The following is a 21,458-nucleotide window of genomic DNA, read 5'->3' as shown; positions in this document are numbered from 1 at the left end:
ATTGGTTAAGAGCATAAGTGGGGGCTGGGGTTGTGGTTCAATGGTAGAGCGCTCATCTAGCACATGCGAGGCCCTGTGTTCGATCCTCAGCACAACATAAAAATAAATAAAAAAAGATATTGTGTCCAACCAAAAAATAAATATTAAAAAAAGAGAGCATAAGTGGGAACTAAAGTTGAACTTGTGAAATCTCCATTAAGAATTCTTTCTACTTCATTCAAATCTCCAATGTTGGAGGTAGGAGTTGGGGAACAAAGAAGCATTTGAAATATGTATGTGTATATATTATTAATAAATATTTAAATTTTATAAATATGGAAATCTGTTATATATAATACACATTCTATGTGCATATGTGTACATTTATTAAATATATGTTATCTACTATGTGACTGTGTATAGATGCCCTTTATGCTATTTATATATTTATACTGTATATCATATATATACATGCATATCATATGTGTATGTATGTATGCATGTGTATATAGGAAAACTGAGGGCTATACCCAAAGAACTAAATTATATGTTCATTTACTACATTGTATTCTGCAGAACTTACTAAAGAGTTACAAGTAAAATTATGAATTCATATTATAGTAGTAAAACCTATTATAAATAGACTATAAGTCTTTCGACATGTTAAATTCTGATTAGACTTTTAGAGAGTGGATTTATTAATGAATCCTGAATTTGAATTATTATTGTAGTTGAAATAAGTAGAATACTACACTTTTTTTTTTAGTTGTCAGTCGACCTATTTATTTATTTATATGCAATGCTGAGGATCAAACCCAGGGCCTCACACATGCCAGGCAAGAACTGTACCACTGAGACCAGCTCCAGTTACCAATACCGCATCATTTGAAAAATATTTTTAAATTATTAAAATCTATGACTGTGATTATCGCAATGATTATGCTTATTAATTCTTTAGTTATACTTTAGTGATCTGAAATATGCATGTTATTTGATAGAAGTTCAATATCCAATGTTTTATTTCTTAAATCTCAGGTTATGAAGCTGAGCTATGGAAAATTGGCATGAAAGGAAGAGTGGAAGGATGGCCTCATAGGACCATTGTGTATTTGGATACTAGTAGTGCAAGTCCATTTTGTAGTAAGTTGTTAACATTTTTAACAAATGAAAAAAATATTATTTTTTTGTATTCCTTTTTTAAAAAAAATTTTTGTACCAAAGATTGAACTCAGGGGCATTAACCACTAAGCCATATCCCCAGTCCTTTTTTATATTTTATTTTGAGACAGGGTCTTCCTTAGTTGCTGAGGGCCTCCCTAAATTGCAGGGTCTGGCTTTGAATTTGAGATCCTTCTGCCTCAGCCTCCCAAGCTGCTGGGATTATAGGCATGTGCCACCGTGCCTGCTGTAGTCCTTTATATTTTATTGAAAATATGCTTTGCACTCTCCCAAATTCCATCACTTTAAAAAATTTGTTATAGTTGAACAAATTTGACTAAGGACTTTATTTTTTTAGATAAGTTGATCAGATGCTTGTATAATATTTTCCCAAAGAAATCATCCTAGCCTCCTTCAAATTCACATGATTTTTTTTTCCAGAAATCATTTCAGCATATAACATGTTAAGAAGCTTAAGACTTTTGTATATACTACTTATACCAAATTAAGACTTAAACTATATACATCTGAAAATGGCAAATGAATAATAATCTCCCTAATACATTTAGAGTTAAATGAGAGAAAATGTGTAGAACAGGAGAGAATGTTATGCTAGTTGTATTACATAACTAACATAAAGAGGACCTATGAAAGATAGCACAATTATTTTCTTAATTGTATGTCCTGTTATACTGAATTGAGTCTGTCCACTAATGAATTAAAATTTTTATTTATTAATTTTAGATTTGCAAATAGAAGAACTAATACAGAGCTACATACCTTTTATCCAATTTCCCTCCATGGTAACATTTTATAATACTATAGGTAATATAATTTTATTAGCAGTGTATTGATGTTTGTATAGTCCATCTACTTTATTCAGATCTTTTCCTAAATTGTGTGTGTGTGTGTGTGTGTGTGTGTGTGTATGTATAATCTGTATACAGATTAGTCACATATATATGGTATGTCTCTACCACAACAGTTAAAATACTGAGCAGTTCCTCACCACAAGGATCCCTTATGTTGTGCTTTTATAACCATATATGCTATTTCCCAGCTGTCTCTGACTTCTGACATCCATTAAAATATATTTCTACAATTTTGTCATTTCAAAAATGTTATATAAAAGGAATTATTTAGTATGTGATTTGGTTGTTGGCTCTTCTTCATGCAACATAACCTGAAAGGTCATTCATGTAACATGTATGAACAATTCATTCCTTTTCTTTAGTGAGTAGTATTCCAGAGTATGTATGCACTATAGTTTGACCTTTGAGCTATTAAAGAGCATAGAGGATGAATTTAGTTTTTGGCTATTACAAATAATGCTATTAAGAATTTTGTGTACAAATTTTTGTGTGAATATGTTTTCATTTTTGTCACAAAGGCTCAGGAGTGCAATTTTTGAATCATAAACTAATTGCTTGCTTAGGTTTATAAGAGACTGACAAGATGGCTATATCATTTTGTATTCCCCTGAGCAAACTATGCGTCATCTATTTTCTCTGATTCCTGTTTGGCTTTGTCATTATTTTTGAAATCTTACCGATTCTGATGAGTATATACTGACACCACATTTGACTTTAACTTGCGTTGCCTGATATGTGATTATATTGAATATCTCTTTATAAGTCCTTTTTAGGTGAAGTGTGTGCTCACACCTTTTTGGCATTTTCCAATTGGATTATTTTTTAACTATTGAGTTTAAGATTTCTTTACATATTGTAGAAAGTAGTACTCATTAGTTATTTGGTCTAAAAATATTTTCTCAGGTTCTGCAACTCGTCCTCACAGTTTTCTACTGTTTCATGTTAGTTATACACGACATTAAGATTCATTTTTACATAATTAAAAAAAATGGAATGTAAGTTGCTTAAATTCTGTCCCCAGTATTTCCCCTTCCTCTTGCAGTTTCCTTTCCTCTACTCTATAGACTTTTCTGCTATTTATTTTTTAGGTTTCTTTTTGTTGTTGTTAGTGTTTTGTGGAGATACCTGATGGTGAGATTCATGGTGGTATATTCATATATATGCATAGGAAAGTTAGGTTCAATCCTTTATTCTTCATTTTTTCTGCCCCTTCTCCCTCCCCCATAGTCCCCTTCATATAGCTTATCCATCTTTCTTTTATTTGATGGAATCTCCCCACTGTCCCCCTCCCCTTTTTTTCTCTCTCATTTTTTCCTCCTTACTTGGGGCTTGATTTCACATATGAGGGAAAACATTGGGCCTTTCACTTTCTGAGTGTAGCTTATTTCTCATAGCATCATTGTTTCCAGTTCCATCCATTTACCAGCAAATGCCGTAATTTTATTCATTTTTATGGCTGAGTAAAACTCCATCATGTACGTGGACCACATTTTCTTTATCCGCTCATCTGTTGAAGCACACCTGGGTTGGTTCCATATTTCAGCTATTGTGAATTGTCCTTCTGTAAACATTCATGTGGTTGTGTCACTGTAGTATGCCGATTTTAGTTCTTTTGGATATGTGATGAGGGGTGGTGTAGCTGGATCATATGGTAAATCCATTCCTAGTTTTTTGAGAAATCTCCATACTGCTTTCCATACTTGTTGCACTAGTTTGCAGTCCCATCCACAATGCATGAGTGTACTTTTTCCTCTCATATCCTCACCAACACTTACTATCATTTGTATTCTTGATAATTGCTATTCTGACTAGAGTGAGATGAAGTCTCACCATGGTTTTGATTTGCATTTCCTTGATTGCTAGCGATGTTGAACATTTTAAAAATAGATTTGTTGGCTAATGGTATTTTTTCTTTTGTGAGGTGTGTGTTCAGTTCATCTGCCTAATTATTAATTGGGTTATTTGTTTTTGGTGTCAAGTTTTTGAGTTCTTTATATATATTCTTAATATTAATATCCTACCAGAGGTGTGGGTGGACAAAGATCTTTATTGTGTAGGAATTCTTAATTCTTTCCTTTGCTGTATAGAAGCTTTTTAATTCGATGAGATCTTACTTATTGGTTTTTAAGTTTATTTCTTACATTTTAGGGGGTTTGCTAAGCAAGCAGTTCCTGTGCCAACATATTACAGTGTTGGGTCTATATTTTCTTTGAACAGTTGGAGAGTTTCAGACCTAATTCTGAGGTCTTTGATCCTCTTTGAATTAACTTATGTGTAGGGTGAGAGATAGAGGCTAAGCTTCATTCTTCTACATTCTTCTACATATAGGGTTCTAGTTTTCCCAGTTCCATTTGTTAAAAAGGATATCTTTTCTCCATTGTGTATTTTTAGCAACTTTCTTTAGTGTAAGATAACTGTATCTATATGGATTTGTCTCTGTCTTCTGTTCTGTTCCATTAATTTTCATGTCTGTCTGGGTTGTCAGTACCATGCTGTTTTGTTACTATAGCTCTCTTGTATATTTCAAAGTCTGGTATTGTGATGTCTCCAGCATAATTTTTTTTTTTCAGGATTGCTTTGGCTAGTCTACATCTCTTATTTTTCCAAATGGATTTTAGAATTGCTTTTTCTAATTCTGTGAAGAATATCATTGGCAATTAATTGAATCTATATATAATGCTTTTGGTTATGGCGATTTTAATAATATTGATTCTCCAGATCCAAGAACAAGATGTAAAGTGTTCCTTTACATCTCTTGCATTAGAAATTTTCATATTCTAAGGTCTTCTTCAGTTTCTTTTTTCAGTGTTCTATAGTTTGCACTGAAGAGATTCTTGACATCTTTTGTTAGATTCATTCCCATATATTTTATTTTATTTTCTGAGGTTAGAGTGAATGGGATAGTTTTCCCAATTTCTTTTTCAGTGGGTTTATTATTGGGTTTGTTATGTGTGTTGATCTTGTATCCTGCTGCTTTACTAAAACTTTTTATTAGCTCTAGAAGTCTTCTGGCTGTAACTTGTCTTTTCATCCTTTCCACAGTCATTTGCAGAGCAAAATGTTTACTCTGATAAGGAATGAATTCTATATTGATGCTTGATATAAACTTATATTCTGCTTTTGCTGTTTGGAATGTATATAGTGCTGTTATGTTTCCCTGAATATATTATATATCATATTTGCTGCTTTTATTTTTGCTTTATATGTAAAAATTTATCTTACCCTCATGGACTATTTTATTAGATTATATTCACAGCAATAATTTACCTCACAGATTCTTTGAATCTTTTCTTTATATCTATCTTTAATATTTTATTCTGTGGTATTTTGCTTCCATTTATTTAATACTCAATATTAATTATAAATATCATTATTGCATTAACTATTCAATTTTATTTCCAAATTTATTTTTTCTATTTGTGTCTGGAGTTCTGATCCTGCATTTCTTCCTTTCAGTGTTGACTTCTTCCTGACATATACCCTATCAGTGACTTTTCACTAGTGGTCTCTACCTCTATTTTTTCCCCTTGAAAATATTCTTATCTTTTTCTCACTTAGAAATGAAAACATAGTTTGAGATAAGTTCTATATCAACATTTTTGTTCAGCTTATTGAAAATATTAATTCTCTTATGTTCATTCAAGCTTTTATTCCCCAGGTTTTATGAACCTAATTATTTCCTGAAGATAATCTGTCACTTTCCTCTTATTGTATTTATTAATTTATTTTGTTTTGGTGTTATTTTTCAATATTGATGCCTTCAAGTCTGGATTAATTGTTAATGAAAAATCTGTGCTCTTTTAAATCAGAAATTCATGTGTTTCATATATATAGAAAATGTTCAGCAGCCAGCTGTTTTTCAAAATTCTCAGAGCACATTGGACTCCTTTTTTTCTAGAACTATATCATTACAATCCTAGAGGACTCTTATGTAAATTGTTTGGGGTTCTTCATTAAATGACTTGTATTAATTTAAATTTCATGTTGTTATTATTTTCTTAACCTTAATACCTGCTGGGTTTGTACCTCGGTAGTACAATGCCTGTCTTGCCTTGGGTTCAATCCTTAGAACCTCAAAAAGAAGAAAAGAAATTATTTTTAAAAAGATTCATACAGGCACAGAACAAGGAGGAGTAATTTCCCCTTTGATCACTTCAATGATGAGGCAGGAAATTGAGGTTCCTGGATCTCTACAGGGACCTGCATTTCAGCTCTGTCACTTAGTACCAGGTCTCTTTTTCCTTTGTGGAGGTTGATACTTCAGCCTCACTTTCCTTCATTCACCCAGTTCTCAGATCCCAGGGCTTCAACCCTTATGGCTTTGAATATTTTTTCTTCATTTCTACTTTCTCCTTTTGGGTTTGATTTTGTATGAAAATATATATTGCTCACCTACCACTTCTACATACTTACAGTAGGATGGTGGCTTATTCTGTAACATTTTAATATACGGTGCTGCCAGAAATTACCTGAGCCAATTTATGGGTGAGGTGGGTGAAAATACTATGCCTGAAGCTGGGCATAAACTTCAGAATAAGAAGTGTTTCTTTATATCTCTTGCATTAGTAATTTACAAGATGCAGTCATAAATGCATTACTTTATTTGAGTTAATTCTAAGCACAATGAATGATGTTACTTCTGACTGTTTAGTGGAAACAATTACCAGGAGCATTTATAACTGTTGTATATCTCACAGGAAAATTTACAGATTTCACATTATGTTTGAATATGTATATTGTCTTCTAGGGAAGACTCAAGATAACTGGCAGAGTCAGGGCTTCCTGTGTAATCCTGAAACTGTTGAGAATAGGAGTGATTTCACTAGTTTTGCCTCTGGAAGGTATACCATACTAAATTTTCATGAGCGCAATTTTGAATAGGAGCTATAGTGAACTTACTCTACTGGAGTTATTTAATTTAATAGAATCATTTAATTTACTCTTTTCAGCTGCCAAAAAATTGGGGATGATGGTAGTCAAGCAGATGTAGCTTGGACTATTAATCAGATAATTAAGAAACCTTATTGTATTTACCTTAGATATCTTATTGAAAAGTACAAATTGTTTAATTGGCCCAAATTTTGAATGTTGTTTATTTTCTGATTTGCAGATTAATTAGAATTTATTAGGTATTTGGCCAAATCCTAACCACAATCATGACTAGGTTCTTAAATTCTTTGTTTTTAAGACTTATCAAAAGTTGACAAACAAGTCAGGTGCAGTAGTACACACCTTAAATCCCAGCAGCTCAATAGGATAAGACAGGAGGATTTTGAGTTCAAAGCCAGAGTTGGCAATGACAAGGCTCTAAGGAATTCATTGAGAGACTCTGGCTCTAAACAAAATACAAAATAGGACTAGGGATGTGACTCAGTGGTTGAGTGCCTCTGAGTTCAATTCCTGGTATTCCCTCCCTCAAAGAAAAAAAAAAAAAGCTGACAAACAAGCAAAATATATTACTTAAGGACAAAAAGAGAGCTTCTAATGAATAACATTTAACATATATAATATAGGACTAAATTAAATAATATGTATCTCTTTGTATTTGTATATGTACCAAAATTAAAGTTTAAAAAATAATGTGAATGGCCTTTTATATTTTTATTTCGTAGCTTATTATTTTGTTCTCAGTATAGTTGCTGTGGGTGAAGCTATGAGTGATGGCTATATTTCATTTAGATTATTGAACCAACTTGGAACCATTGAAAATCCAAGGCTCTATGAGTAAGTACCATTTCATGTTTTCTTCTTTCATACAGTAAATGTTTGCTATCGTGAGTATCCAGTTTAGAAGATAGTCCAAACAGAGTAAATTTCTATCCAAAGAGTATTAAAATGTTAGATTTTACAAGGATCCATGTGTCACCTTTGGATTCTTTCATTTTAAAGAGGAAAATATTGAATATGAGGCCGAATAGCTAATTAATATTATAGAACTGGTTGCTACCTCAGTTACAAGAGTACAAGAAGAAATGTTTTCTCTCTGTCTTTTCATTCTTTTCTTAAAATTTGGATGTGGGCATGATACCTTATTTATTTTTACGTAGTGCTGAGAATTGAACCCAGTGCCTCACACGTGCTAAGCAAGTACTCTACTGCTGAGCTATGACTTCAGCCTCATCTTTCCATTCTTAATTCCAGTATTTTTCCTAACAATCTTGCTTTCCCAATTTCTCCAGTTTTCATGGAACATCATGTTCACAGTGGTGAAAGTGAAGGTCCAGTGGCATCAGTTAATAACTAAGTGATGCCATTTTAGTATTTCAGAAAACCATGCTCAGCCACAAAGTTCCTAAATAATAGGAGAGAGATGTTTTTCCTTAATCTTCTATTTAGCTTCTTATGCATGTGCATAATGTTATCTAATCATCTCAAAGCCAACTATCATGTGGGTTTCTTGAATGCCTGTGTGTTTAATAAATTCTTAAAGTAGGAAATTTATTTTCTCTCATAAGTATGACAAATAGGTATGTGTTACAGTTGAAATTATGACTTCCAATATAGTGTGTTGGACTTCTAGAAAGCCATTAAATAACAGAGTTGCTTTCAAAAGACTCACAGTTACCATATCAGGTGATTAAATAAAAGATAAATTTTATTTTGCTATGACTGCACATATAATAGTTTGGTTTAACTTTTGAATGGCTATTGATGATATTGGAGTTTCAGGAGGTTTAGTTGGTATCTCAAACATTTGCTCCTGTCACATTTTAGGTAGTCCTAGTACCTGAATTGGCAAATTGATTAAATCTAATGTGTGAGGGACCTTGGACCTGAGTATACAGTGACATATAGATTTATTCAGCCATTAACTATGAACTAGGAAAAAGTTCCTGCCTATTTTATTTGCACAACAATAGCAGTGTCTTTAATATTATAGTATTATTAACATTTAATTAAAATAAGAATAACATTAAAATATAAAAGGAGACACACTTTATAACTGATACAGTGTTTAAGACAAAATATTTTAGACCATGCACTACACAAAGAAAATGATTTTAAAAAAGTTCATGTTGATAAAGATCACTGAAAACTTCTGTACTAAAGTAAAATAAAGACCTTCCAACCTAGAAAACAATGATCATCCTCAGGAATAATATTCTTGGTTGAGAGTCAGGCAATTTTTAAAATCTTTTGAGAAAAATGCATTTTTTAATATTAAAAACTCTAACATTAATTTTCTAAAGTTAGTAAAAGCATTGCAGATAATTTAATGGTAAAATGAATGTAGTAGGGCTGGGGATGTGGCTCAAGCGGTAGCGCGCTTGCCTGGCATGTTCGGGGCACTGGGTTCGAGCCTCAGCACCACATACTAATAAAATAAAGATGTTGTGTCCACTGAAAACTAAAAACTAAAAATTAAAAAATTCTCTCTTTAGAAAAAAATAAATGTAATAATAATGCAAGAATGCCAATTATTCTTGTTCTTTTCCTTTTTTAAACCTTCCTTTAGTCACTTAGAAAAGATGATAAAAGAAATCATATTAAAATTTCAATCCAGATTTTTTTTACTTTTATCAAGCACCCGTCTTTTATTATAAAAAGCTTTAAAGCGTTATTTATCTAATTTTGAACATTGGTCAAATGTGTTGTCATTGTATATATTATTGCAAAATAGTTGACTACTTTTTGTAACATTGTATGTAATTCTAATTTGAGTATGTATATTTATGCACATTCATATAGTCAATTATTTAGTCTTATCAGAAATATGCTTTTTTAGCTTTTGTATGAATTTACTTATCTAACACATTATTCATCACAAATCTTATTCAGACATTTTACAGAGTACTAGAACTCAAACTGAAATAGTTTTATTGTTCACAAGGAAGGCACAGAATACTGGAAGACTAAGCCATAATTGCATCTCTGAGTAATCAGTTTTATGATAGAATATCACTAAATTACTGTTAAAGCACAGAGGAGAAGCAAGGGAGCATTTGAAAATAAGGTGATGGACTCCAAAAACAGGGATAAGTTATTTTCAAACATAGGGAGATGGGAAAACACATAATTTAAGAATAGTGCACAGAGTAGAGTTCTCAAGCAGTTGCTTTGAATTTTTCTGGAAAGCAAACTTATGTCCTGATTTATTTTGCAAACATATGGAACACCATGGAGAAATGTAAAATATGGGAACATTCCATGGTAAAATCTGCCCATCTAACCCTGGGTAATGGCTTTATTGTTTATATATTAATTATTTTGGGGATTTGAACTATATTTTAGATGCTCTGGGAGTCAGAGAATGTTAATGATCTTTTATTTGCCTTTCCAAAATTGAAACAGGAATATTTCCTCACTGTAGAAAATGTGTCATTTTATAGACTAGAGAATGAGAATTGCCTATAATTGTATCACCCAAGAATATTCACACTTAACCATTTTTTTAAAAAAATAATCATTCCACCCCTTCTTTCTCCTCTTTTTCCCCTTTCTTGTTCTTTTCCTTCTCTGTCCTCTTCTGAGCCTCTTTTTTGGTGGTTGTTATTTTTGCACATGACCCTGTGGATATATTTTTTTATTTAGCAAAATGTGTATCTTACTGAAAATGTGGTCTTCATCCTGATTGTTATACTTAGTGATATAGTGTGGACACATTTCCTTTGTAACTAAAAATCACTTAGATCTTGTGAGACCAAAAGTATGAATATGCCAATGCAGGACTTTAAACAGGAAATACCAGTATTATAAGTTCAGATTGTAACAATTCCCTAGATGAATGAGCAGTAGGTAGATTAGAGGGAATGAGATTGGTGCCAAGAGTCCACAGATAGAGCTACTGCCATATTCCTATAAAAGATGAAGGGGCGTGGATCAAGCCAGTGGGCATGAAAAAGAAGTGTGAGACTCTAGAGGTTTTAAGGCTTACAAATAGTTATGTGGTATGTTTTTATGATAAATGAACGTGAAAATCAAAAAAAGAAATCAATCTAGAGTAACTTCATGTGTGGAGCTTGGTGGCTATTTAAAAAGTATAGACTATTACATAGTAAGGTGAGACTTATTTTAGGGGATGATCCAATTTAATCATTAAATTAAAAAATGTTGAGAGTTTTCATAGCCCAGGAACAATGCTAGGATGGGAAAGAAACTCTTCGACAAATTGGATCTCTGCCCTTATATGATTTCAGCATATAGGTTTTAAATTAATGATAGAAGGAATACAAGTATGTACATCATCCCTATTTTCAAACAACTTTATGTACATTGAGTCAGGCCCTTTGCTAAGTGTTTAGAATATTGCAATGAGCAAAATAGACTTGGTCCTCTCCTCATTAAGCTTGCAGCATAGTGAGGAATAGAAGGGTAGACAAATTATAAATAAGTTAAAAGTAAAATCTGTCCAGGAAAAATATCTTGAGACAAATTTGTACTTAAGTATGGAAACTTAAAGTAGGGAATATGAATTAGTGGGGTCATTAAAACATTTTTGTGGGTATTTTTCATTAGTTGTGATCTAAATGATCAATGGGTCACTGCCCTGCTGCATTCTAGGCTGGGGATCCACAAATGCAAAGAACTGATGCAGAAAGCAGCACAAGCCACTCTGGGACCTGACAGGAGCTCTGTGTTTCAGAATAGGGGCAGAACAAATGAGAGGGGCGGGGAAGGAGAAAGATGAGATAGAGATCTCCCATATATCGTAGGAACAAGAATTCATAGGCCATGCTCCAGAATTTGTAATAAATTCACTGGACAAATGAAAATCACTGAAATGTTTTCATTGGGAAGTTTGACTGGGGCCAAGACTGTATTTTTATTTTGGAAAAACAATAGACCACAATGGTTAGAGAGGAAATTGGAGAGGGGATTGAGTGCTATTGCAATTATATATATAGGCAAGATACAATGGTCTCCTTGGTAAGAGGATTTGCAACGGAGATAGAAAAATGAGATTGGATTCAAAGATTCAAGATATTTTTTAGGTAAGATTCATAATAAGAATTTATGATAGACTAGATGTGGGGATTGACTGGAGAGTGGTATTAGTGATGAATCCTGATTTTTTTGGATAAGGCAATAGAGGGTAGTATGAATTTACTTATCCAACACATTAATTTACTTATCCAACACCATAAAGATAATAATGCCCTTTAATATCATTAGGAAATTTATGTTTTTGTTTAGATTTTTATTTTCTTTTTGTGGTCAGGGGAAGGTGTTGGGGAAGATAATTCGTTTAGACTTGAAACTTCTAAGCTTTAGGCATCCTTGTGATATTCAAATGACAAAGTGAATACTGGTGGATATATGTTTCTGGACTCTCAATTTGAGGTAGCTACTTGGTGATCATGAGCAACCTGTTGGCATTTAAAACCACTGGGGTGAATGCAAATTGGTGGGAAAGGTAACGTGTTCTTATATAGACATGTTGAATTTGAAGTATTGAAATCCAGATAACTTCTTGGAAAAACATTAGGGAGATATCCAGTGACATATTCTGTGAAAGAGGAGGAGGTGGCTCTGCTGGGAGGGAGCTGGGATAAACCTTAAGGATAATAATGGCATCCTTCTTTGGGCCTAGCTGTTGTGAAGGAATAAAACAGGAGGGCAATAAAAAATAAGATATGTTAGAAAATGTTTGTTCTTCAGTGTTTCTGTATGAGATTTTCACCTTGGTTTAAGCAAGTCTTTCTTCTCTCAAAAGAGAAGCTTCTTTCAATAAGACTTTCTTTCTTTCCCTCTCTCTTTCTTTCCTTCTTTCTTTCTTTCTTCCTTCCTTCCTTCCTTCCTTCCTTCCTTCCTTCCTTCCTTCCTTCCTTCCTTCCTTCCTTCCTTTCTTTCTTTCTTTCTTTCTTTCTTTCTTTCTTTCTTTCTTTCTTCCTTTCTTTCTTTCTGTTTTTACAGATTTTATTTCAATAGACTTTAAAAAACGATTTTCTCCCTTCTCTCCTTTCCTTTCCTCTCCTTAACTTTGTTTCTTTTCTTTTCCTCTCCTTCCCTTCCTTCTCTCATTCTTCTTCCCTGTTCCCTTTTTCCTCCATTTTGATCCTCCTCCCCCTCATTTTTCTTTGCTCTTGGTTTTATCTAAAGAAACACAATGCAGTGGAGTAGGTTGAGTCTCTTTGCAGACAGGTAAATCCATGTTGGTACAACCAACTCCAGGGACATGGAAATGAAGAATTGGCAGAGAAGCACCAGTGAGGCTGTTGACATCCCTCGTGCTTGTCTGTCAGCTGTGTGACTTTAAGAAAGGCACCTGGATGCTCTGCTACTCACTTTTCTCATCTGTATAATAGTAATGCTCAGAATTCCTAATAAAAAGAGTTGTTGAAATAGTTAAATGAGGTCTAATATGTGGAGTGTTGTTAGAATTCTGGGTACTTCATCAGTGCTGAGGAAATTGTATTCACTAAATATTACCCTTGATTTTTCTTTTGAATCTCTGGCTTTTATAGATTATCCCTTTAAGTATGGAATCTTTGATAAGATGGCACAGAACAGTGGAGTTATTATTTGAGGAATTGTGATATTGAAGTGTCCAAAGAAAGAAATGTAAAACAAATAATCTTAAACACATGTATAATCTAGGCACTCACTCAGAAAAACAAGATAGCTCACTTTTTAAAAAATTTATTTATTTGCTCTTATCAGTTATACATGACAGCAGAATGCTCTTCCATTCATTATACACAAATGGAGCACAGTTTTTTACTTCTCTGGTTGTACCCAAAGTAGGGTCACACCATTCGTGCAATCATACATGCACGTAGGGTAATGATGTCCATCTCATCTCACCATCTTTCCTACCCCCATGTCCCTTTCCCTCCTCCTCTTTGCCCAATCTAAAGTTTCTCCATTCATCCCTGCCCCTGCACCCCATTATGTATAAGCATCTACTTATCAGAGAAAAACATTTAGCCTTTGTTTTTTTTTCGGGGGGGTTGGCTTACTTGGCTTAGCATGATATTCTCTAACTCCACCATTTATCTGCAAATGCTATCATTTTATTCTCTTTTATTGCTGAGTAATACTCCATTGTGTATATATACCACAGTTTCTTTATTAATTCATCTATTGAAGGACATCTAGGTTGGTTCCACAGTTTAGCTATTGTGAATTGGGCTGCTATAAACATTGATTTGGCTATGTTACTGTAGTATGCTGCTGTTCTGTACCTTTGGGTATAGAACAAGGAGTGGGATAGCTGGGTCAAATGGTGGTTCCATTCCAAGATTTTTAAGGAATCTCCATATTGCTTTCCAGATTGACTGCACCAGCCGATTGGCTGCACCAGCAATGTTTGAGTGTACCTTTTCCCCCACATCCTCGCCAACACTTATTGTTGTTTATATTCTTGATAACTGCCATTCTGACTAGAGTGAGACAGGATATCTCACTTTTTTTTTTTCCTCAAAAGTATTTCCCCAATATATCTGTGGTAATGTATGTATATATTATTATTTTATTAGGTTTATAGTAAATTACTGTTTAGATTATTTTAATAAATATTTAACAAGTATTTTATTTGGCCTTTTCCATATCAAATTGTTTTCTAAATCTTGCCTCATTAGGATTATACTGATTTTAGACATAATGTATGTTTAAAATCATTAATATGCAAATTTTTTATTTAGGAAGAGCAAACCATTTTATAGACTTCAAGAAGTCAATATTCTTGCTCAATTTTTCACTGATATTGTAAATATTTCAAGCATTGGTTTGACGTATTTCCAGACCTCAAATATACAATGTTCCACATGCAACTACAGGATCCAGAGTCTCATGTTAAAATCTCTCACGTACCCAGAAAGGTAAGACCACTCAATTTTTATTTCAATGTGTCATCTTTAACTTGAAAATCCCTTGTTAAGTAATGTTATAAATATTCATGTATAAATAGTCAAGTATCTGTTTATTGTTGATTTCAGACTATATTATACATAGATATTAGAGTGTTAAAAAGGTATGAAATACATTTCTTTTTGCTTGGATAAAATTTATTTTGAAATTACATTACCTAAGCAAAGAAAATACACAGACACAGTCACTTCCTAAGACAAAACAAACATGAAAAAGTGAGACAATGTGTGCCTTAGAGGTTTATCTCTGGTTTCTTATTTACAATACATTTTCACGAAGTGGTTGAGAGCTGTCCTTTAGATGGTGTCCAGTGGTTGAAAACTATGATGAAACACAGGGTCACAGCAGATGCAGGTCGCCATGACTTCCAGCAATTCATTCTTTCTCCCAATTTCATTACCCTTTGGTTGGGGAAGGAAGAAAGTCCATTTTCATCTGATGCCCCTAAGATTCTGGAGATAACTGGAGATTCAACACAAGAACAGAGTGAGACTCTGGGATGCGTACCACAACAGCATGAAGAGAAGCTGACTCTACACACTTTAGTCTTATAGTCATTATAGTCATCTCTCTTGTTTGTCACTTATGTCACTGTTGCCTCCATTCCTATTGAAATGTGACACCATCATGATCATCTGGGGTATATTGTCTTGGGGATCATCAGCTTAGCAGTAGTTTGCTTCATCCCACTGACTGTTCTTGATTTCTTATACTCACAACCACAGAGGACTCCTTGTCCTCATGGTAGTGATGAACATGTTTACCACAGAATTCATATCTCCATCAATAACACCCTTGTGAAGGTACTAGGAACACTGAGGAGCTCCTTTGTGAGTTGGTCACCTGTCATTTGCATGTGTGAGTGTTTCCAACAGTAAGCATCAACTGAGAGCCAGTAGAAAAGCCATGTGTGGATTGCTGGAAATCTTTCTTTACTTGACTATGATGCTTTCTCTTTATGTACTTGTGCATTTATATATCTGATTTCCCAATTACCTTCCTATGAATGTTGATAATAGTAAATATGAATTTGTGGAGAGTAAAAATAAAAATGATAAGTGATAAGAATACAGATTTACATGAAGTCTATATCAACAGAGAGGAGTTGGGAAAATTCTCTGAAGTATAAGTCATTTTATAACTTTGGGGGCAATATTTAGACACTAAAATGTCAACAAAATGCCATTATAATTACAAAAAACTAAGGATTATTTTATGGTCATTTGCCTTGGATTACAATGTCTACAAAAAATATATGGACATTTTTAGCAGGAGCATTTTGCTTCATCATTCTCTACCAAAGTACAAGGTAATGATGGTGGTGAGGTCATGCCTTGAATGACTAAAACTGTAAATATTTCAATCTTCAACCAACCTCCATATTTACTTTGTTAAAGATACAAGTTCTCCATTAAACACAAGCATAGAAATTGTATTTGCAGTCCCCAAAGCTGGGCTTAGAAGAGGTCAAAGTTGTAACAGCATCATATTGTCCTCATCTCCTCTGTCCATACCTTTCTGAGTGTAAAGATGGAGGATATTAGTGCAGAAGTCTAGAGGTTGTAATTTTGCATCTTGTCTATAGACTTTAAGGGATTCATATTGTCCAGGAATAGTCTTTTTAAAATTTGGTATCATAAATGGAAAGAAAAATGAAGAATTTTCTTCTCCGTCCAGTAGAAGCACCCAATATAAATCCTAACAAGATACCAGGCGTTTAACAAGAGTATTTGTATACAGAACAGCACACAAGCTCAAGATGAGCAAAAGAAGTTTTGTTGTAAGCATGAATACAGTAAAAGAAACTACTCAGACTCCATTCTTTTCGAGCATGGGTAAATATGGGGGTAGACACTCCACTTACTGTTTAAACTGAAATGAAATGAAAACACAACAACATAGGTAATAATACAGTGTTGAAAATAAAAGAAAATTTTACAATCAAGCTTTAGGAATAAGTTTACTTTAAAAATGTTTATCAAGGAAATTACATAAAGCATTGCTCAGGGTTCTCACTGATATTTAAGAAAACAAATTCAGAAAAGAACAAGTGAAGACTGATATGATGAAACAAATAATAGTGGTTAAAAGAGATTTGGCTGAGATAATTGAAATCAATATCAAAATTGGTATTGGTATTACAAACAATAAAGGAAGGTTCAATAATGTAGAAAATACATTATAACCTACTGAATAAGGAGATATAAATATTTGAGAATATTGGATAATATAGATATGGGAAAATAATTGAAATGCGAAGTGGATACCTAATGTCACTAAAGAAGAGACAGAAGAGAAATAATATTTTGTGATAAAATAAATCTCCCTTTAATTGAAGAAAAGAAGATAAAGATCTCAAATGGAAAGGCTGAACTAAAAAGCAGGAAACCAAGAGGCCAACACTTAGACTATTCTTATAAAATTTATTTTAAAATTTTGATGATAAAGAGAATTTTTTAAATATTCAAATAAATCTTTAGGGAGTAGAAAATTCAATGTTTTAGCAATGAGGGTTTTTATTAAATGCATGTGCAGGTTTAATGTGATGCCAATAAAAAATGTAATATTTGAATCTTCTAACCAATCTGAAATTAGAAATATCAAGATGAGCCAAGAAAGCTTGAGTAATTAGTATAATTTTTATAACTTTAAGTGTGAAGCAGTAAAGAGTTTATCATTGCTTCCATGCAGCAGTAATTTAAAAAGTCTGAAATTGACAGATAAATTTAAATGTAGTTTAATGAATAAATAGAAAACCCCAAATCTTAGGGATGTTGAGGATAGCAGTCAAATAATGACACTATACCAAATGATTGGCAAGTAAAAATTTGACATTTTCTTATCACACATCAAAATTAGTTCCAAATATAGTGAAGTATTAAATGTAAACTGGTAAACAAAGAACAGAAAGAAATCTAGAACATGTTTGTGTTTGCACTAAATTAAAGCTGAGATAGAAAACAAAAAAATGTTAATCAGTTTGCCTATATAAAAATCTAAAAAACAAGTATTATGTATATGTCAAAGATACCATTAACAAAAATAAAATAAGCTTAGAAAATTTTATAATGTATATGATATTGGATGACTTTAAACTATATATAAGTAATTTTTACAGAACCTATTAAAATGCATTTTAGTTGGAGTATGGAGTAAAGGACCTTCAAATTATTTAAAACCCAATTTCTGAGCCTATCTTCATTTATCATAGCCTAGATTCTTTGTCTTACATTCCACATCCAGTTTTGATATTGCTTGTCTCTACCTTCTAATCATTCTCAGAATTCATCCATTCTTCCCATCTCCACTGCTACAAACTCTATTAACCTGGACTGTCCGCTAGAAACATTTTAATAGTCTCTTACCTGTTCTCTTTACCTTAGCCAAATATCCTATAATTTATTTTTTTCTTTTCCTTCCCCCTGCTCCATTTTTCTCCTTTTCTTGGGGGTTGGGTATTAGGGTTGAACTCAAGGATGTTTTACCACTGAGCTACATCCTCAGCCATTTTTTCATTTTGAAACAGGGTCTCATTAAGTTGCTAAGGTTTTCACTAAGATTGCTGAGGCTGACCTTGAACTTGCTATCCTTGGGCTTCGTTCTCCCCAGTTTCTGGGGTTCTAGATGTGCATCACTGTGCCTGGCCTATAGTTTGTTTTTAAAACAGTGCCCAGAGTGATCCTGTGAATGGTGGCTTTGGTCCTGTTAAACTGACTCACTTAGCTCTTCTCAAAGGCTTTCTTGATGTCCTTGGATACCCTGGACTGATACTCCTTACTGTAACTTCTCCCTCCATGCTATTCCCCTGGTTGGTTCCTCTACCTGGAAATTTCTGCTGCTTGATATGCCCCTGGCTAACTTTCTTGTCTCCAAAATTTTTCTCAAACATGGTTTTCTCAACGAAACCTACCTTACCATTTGGTTTACAGTGTACCCAGCAGTCTTACCACTCCTAACCTGCTTCTTTATCATTGTAGCACTTGTTATTTATGGTGAACTCTATACTTATTCCTTATTTTTGTTGTTTGTTTCTCTCTGGAAGACTGTAAGCATCTTGAGGGCACTGATTTTATCTCTTCTGCTCAAAATATTTCAAGTGCCTTAATATGTGCTTGGGACATAGTGGTCACTAAATGAATGGTTATTGGATGAAGAAATGCGTATGTATCTTGTCATAGAACAACTCTAAAAGTTGAAGTAACAAATGGTTAATAGAATCTTTAATCCTGATTGTATTCATGTAAGTTAAAATTAAGGCAAGGAAACATAGCATATTTTTCCCAACTTGGCAAAACAACGTCTGTTGTTGAATTCATACTGAAATTGCCTTCCTGTTTTACTGCTGGTAGGTATGCAGGCTTTTACACATATTCCATAAAAAAATTAGTGAAATATATCAAGAACTCCCAAATGTTAATACATCATTTTGTTTTTAAGAATTTATATTTCAGAGACATGGGATGGTGTTTAAGAGCATCAACTCTGCAGTCAGAGTGTCTGGATTTGATCAATTAATTACTGTTTTTGTCATCTTGAACAAATGAATTAATCATCTGTGCTTTAGTGTCCTTATCTGAAAATAGGAATAATAATACTTTACTTTGTAGAATTAAGAAGGTTAAATAGTATAAAGGAAATCTATAATAGATACAATATTTTAGATATTTAAACTATTGCCTGGCATATAGTAAGTGCTATGTAAATGTTTGTTAAAGGAAATATCAGAAATATATATAAGTATTTCTATATAAGAAATGTATACACAGTTTGACTTACAATACTAAAATAGAAATAAATTAACTGCATTTGGTGGGATAATTGATACATATATTATGGAATATCTATAGTATGAAATGTTAGGTAGTCATCAAAATGGGCCAATTAACACAGCATATTGTTTAATGACTAATTTTTTCAAATATAATCAATGTATTCCACAATTAGGAAAAAAACAATGAAATATATTTTTTTTTCTTGGGGGGACTTGATGAAAATAATTTAAATATATACTAACATAATAATTCTGTAAATTTAGTCTAAATATTTTCCTTATTTCATGTTAAATTCTCTGGTTACTTAAATGTAGTTACATATAGTTCAATAGTTTCAAGATTCTTTTGGAAATATATATAAGGCTTAAATTTAACGAAGGGCAAGCATTTGAAGAAGAAGAGTCAAGAAGCTGTCTTTAATTTAGAAAATAGCCTCAGAAAGCCAATTTATAGTTACATACTTTGTGGTGAAATAGAGATTTCATTTTTGTCCTTTAAACTTCATGCCCAAAACACCAAAGTACTCTAGAAATTGTGGGAATTGGTGCTCCAGATCTCTGAGATGTATAAAAGTAGCAACTTTTGCAAAACCTCTGAAGTACATTTTTCCAATATGTGTTCATACAGTCTGAAGCTTTCTATCCTCACTGTCCACTCCCTTGTCCCCCTCCCCCCCTTCTCAAATGATGTGATCCAGTTTCAGGGGATTGTGGAGAGGTGGCATAGATAAAACACCCCAGTGTCAGTAGTGTGAGGCACATATGCATGTGTTTTAGTAAGCTTTTTGCTGCTGGGACTAAAAGCCCCAACCAATACCATTGTAGAAGAGGAAAACTTTGTGGGCTCAGGGTTTCAGGGATCTCAATCCATAGACAGCAGGCTCCAAATCTCAGGCTCAAGGTGAGGTAGAACATCATGGCAGACAATTTTGGCAGAGAGAAGCGGAACTCACTCACATGATGATCAGAAAGCAGAGAAAGACTCCACTTGCCAGATACAAATATATACCCCAAGGCCCAATAGCCCCAAAGCCCAACCTTCTCCAGCCACACCCCATCTGCCTTCAGCCACCATTTAATCCCATCAGGTGATTAATTCACGAATTGGGTTAAGGCTCTCGTGACCCAATCATTTCTTCTTCGAACCTTCTTGCAATTTCTTGCAATGTCTCACGCAAGAGCTTTTGGGGGACACCTCACATCCAAACCATAACAGTGCATTTCTGTATGGAGTGTAAGGCACACCTCAACAAGAAGAATCTAACAGGTTTAGGAGGCCTGAATTGGATGCTCCTCACATGTACCAGTATATGGTTAAGAAATAAAACCTATTCACAGAAGTATTGGGAATAGAGTTGGAAATAATTTTATTGATAATTTCAACAATTATTTTCCCATTGTTGAAATTATCAATAAAATTATTTCCAACTCTATTCCCAATACTTCTGTGAATAGGTTTTATTTCTTAACCATATAAATTCTCCTAGGTTCTTGTAAATATTGCAATTATTAGAACACTCTCGACTTCCTATCAAGGCTCTATTCTCACTTCTACCACTCTGGTAACTTCAGTGCTAAGCATTCTAATCCAAGAGAGTTTGGGGTGATATAGGAAGACTGAGCAAAACTAAGAAATTTGGAAAAAGAAATCTTTCATTGATTGAAATTGCATCTCATAAGGTAGAATTTATCTTCAGAGTTATTTATCCCAACTTTAGTTTAACCTCTTCCTGCAGAGAATTGAAGGGACTTTTAGTTTTATCCAAGGTGCAGGTTTTAGACAACACACGTGATTTAAATGCAATATATTGTGTACCAAGGATGGATAATTTTAAATATTTGAGCACTAAAGATACATTTTTTGAGAA

General features: G+C 33.3%; 1 protein-coding gene across 1 annotated transcript in view; it reads left to right on the top strand.

Annotated features, from left to right (window-relative positions):
- Lipi (lipase I) overlaps positions 1-21,458 on the top strand; it is a 40,804-nt gene that overhangs the window by 10,062 nt on the left and 9,284 nt on the right. The window contains exons 6-8 of the mRNA XM_040286943.2: positions 1,015-1,119; positions 7,622-7,733; positions 14,594-14,770. Of these exons, the coding sequence (XP_040142877.2) occupies positions 1,015-1,119; positions 7,622-7,733; positions 14,594-14,770 (394 nt within the window). The remainder of the gene's footprint in view (positions 1-1,014; positions 1,120-7,621; positions 7,734-14,593; positions 14,771-21,458) is intronic.

Source organism: Ictidomys tridecemlineatus, chromosome 3, assembly GCF_052094955.1.
Source record: "Ictidomys tridecemlineatus isolate mIctTri1 chromosome 3, mIctTri1.hap1, whole genome shotgun sequence".
NCBI lineage: Eukaryota > Metazoa > Chordata > Mammalia > Rodentia > Sciuridae > Ictidomys > Ictidomys tridecemlineatus.
This window is presented reverse-complemented; position numbering and strand designations above follow the sequence as displayed.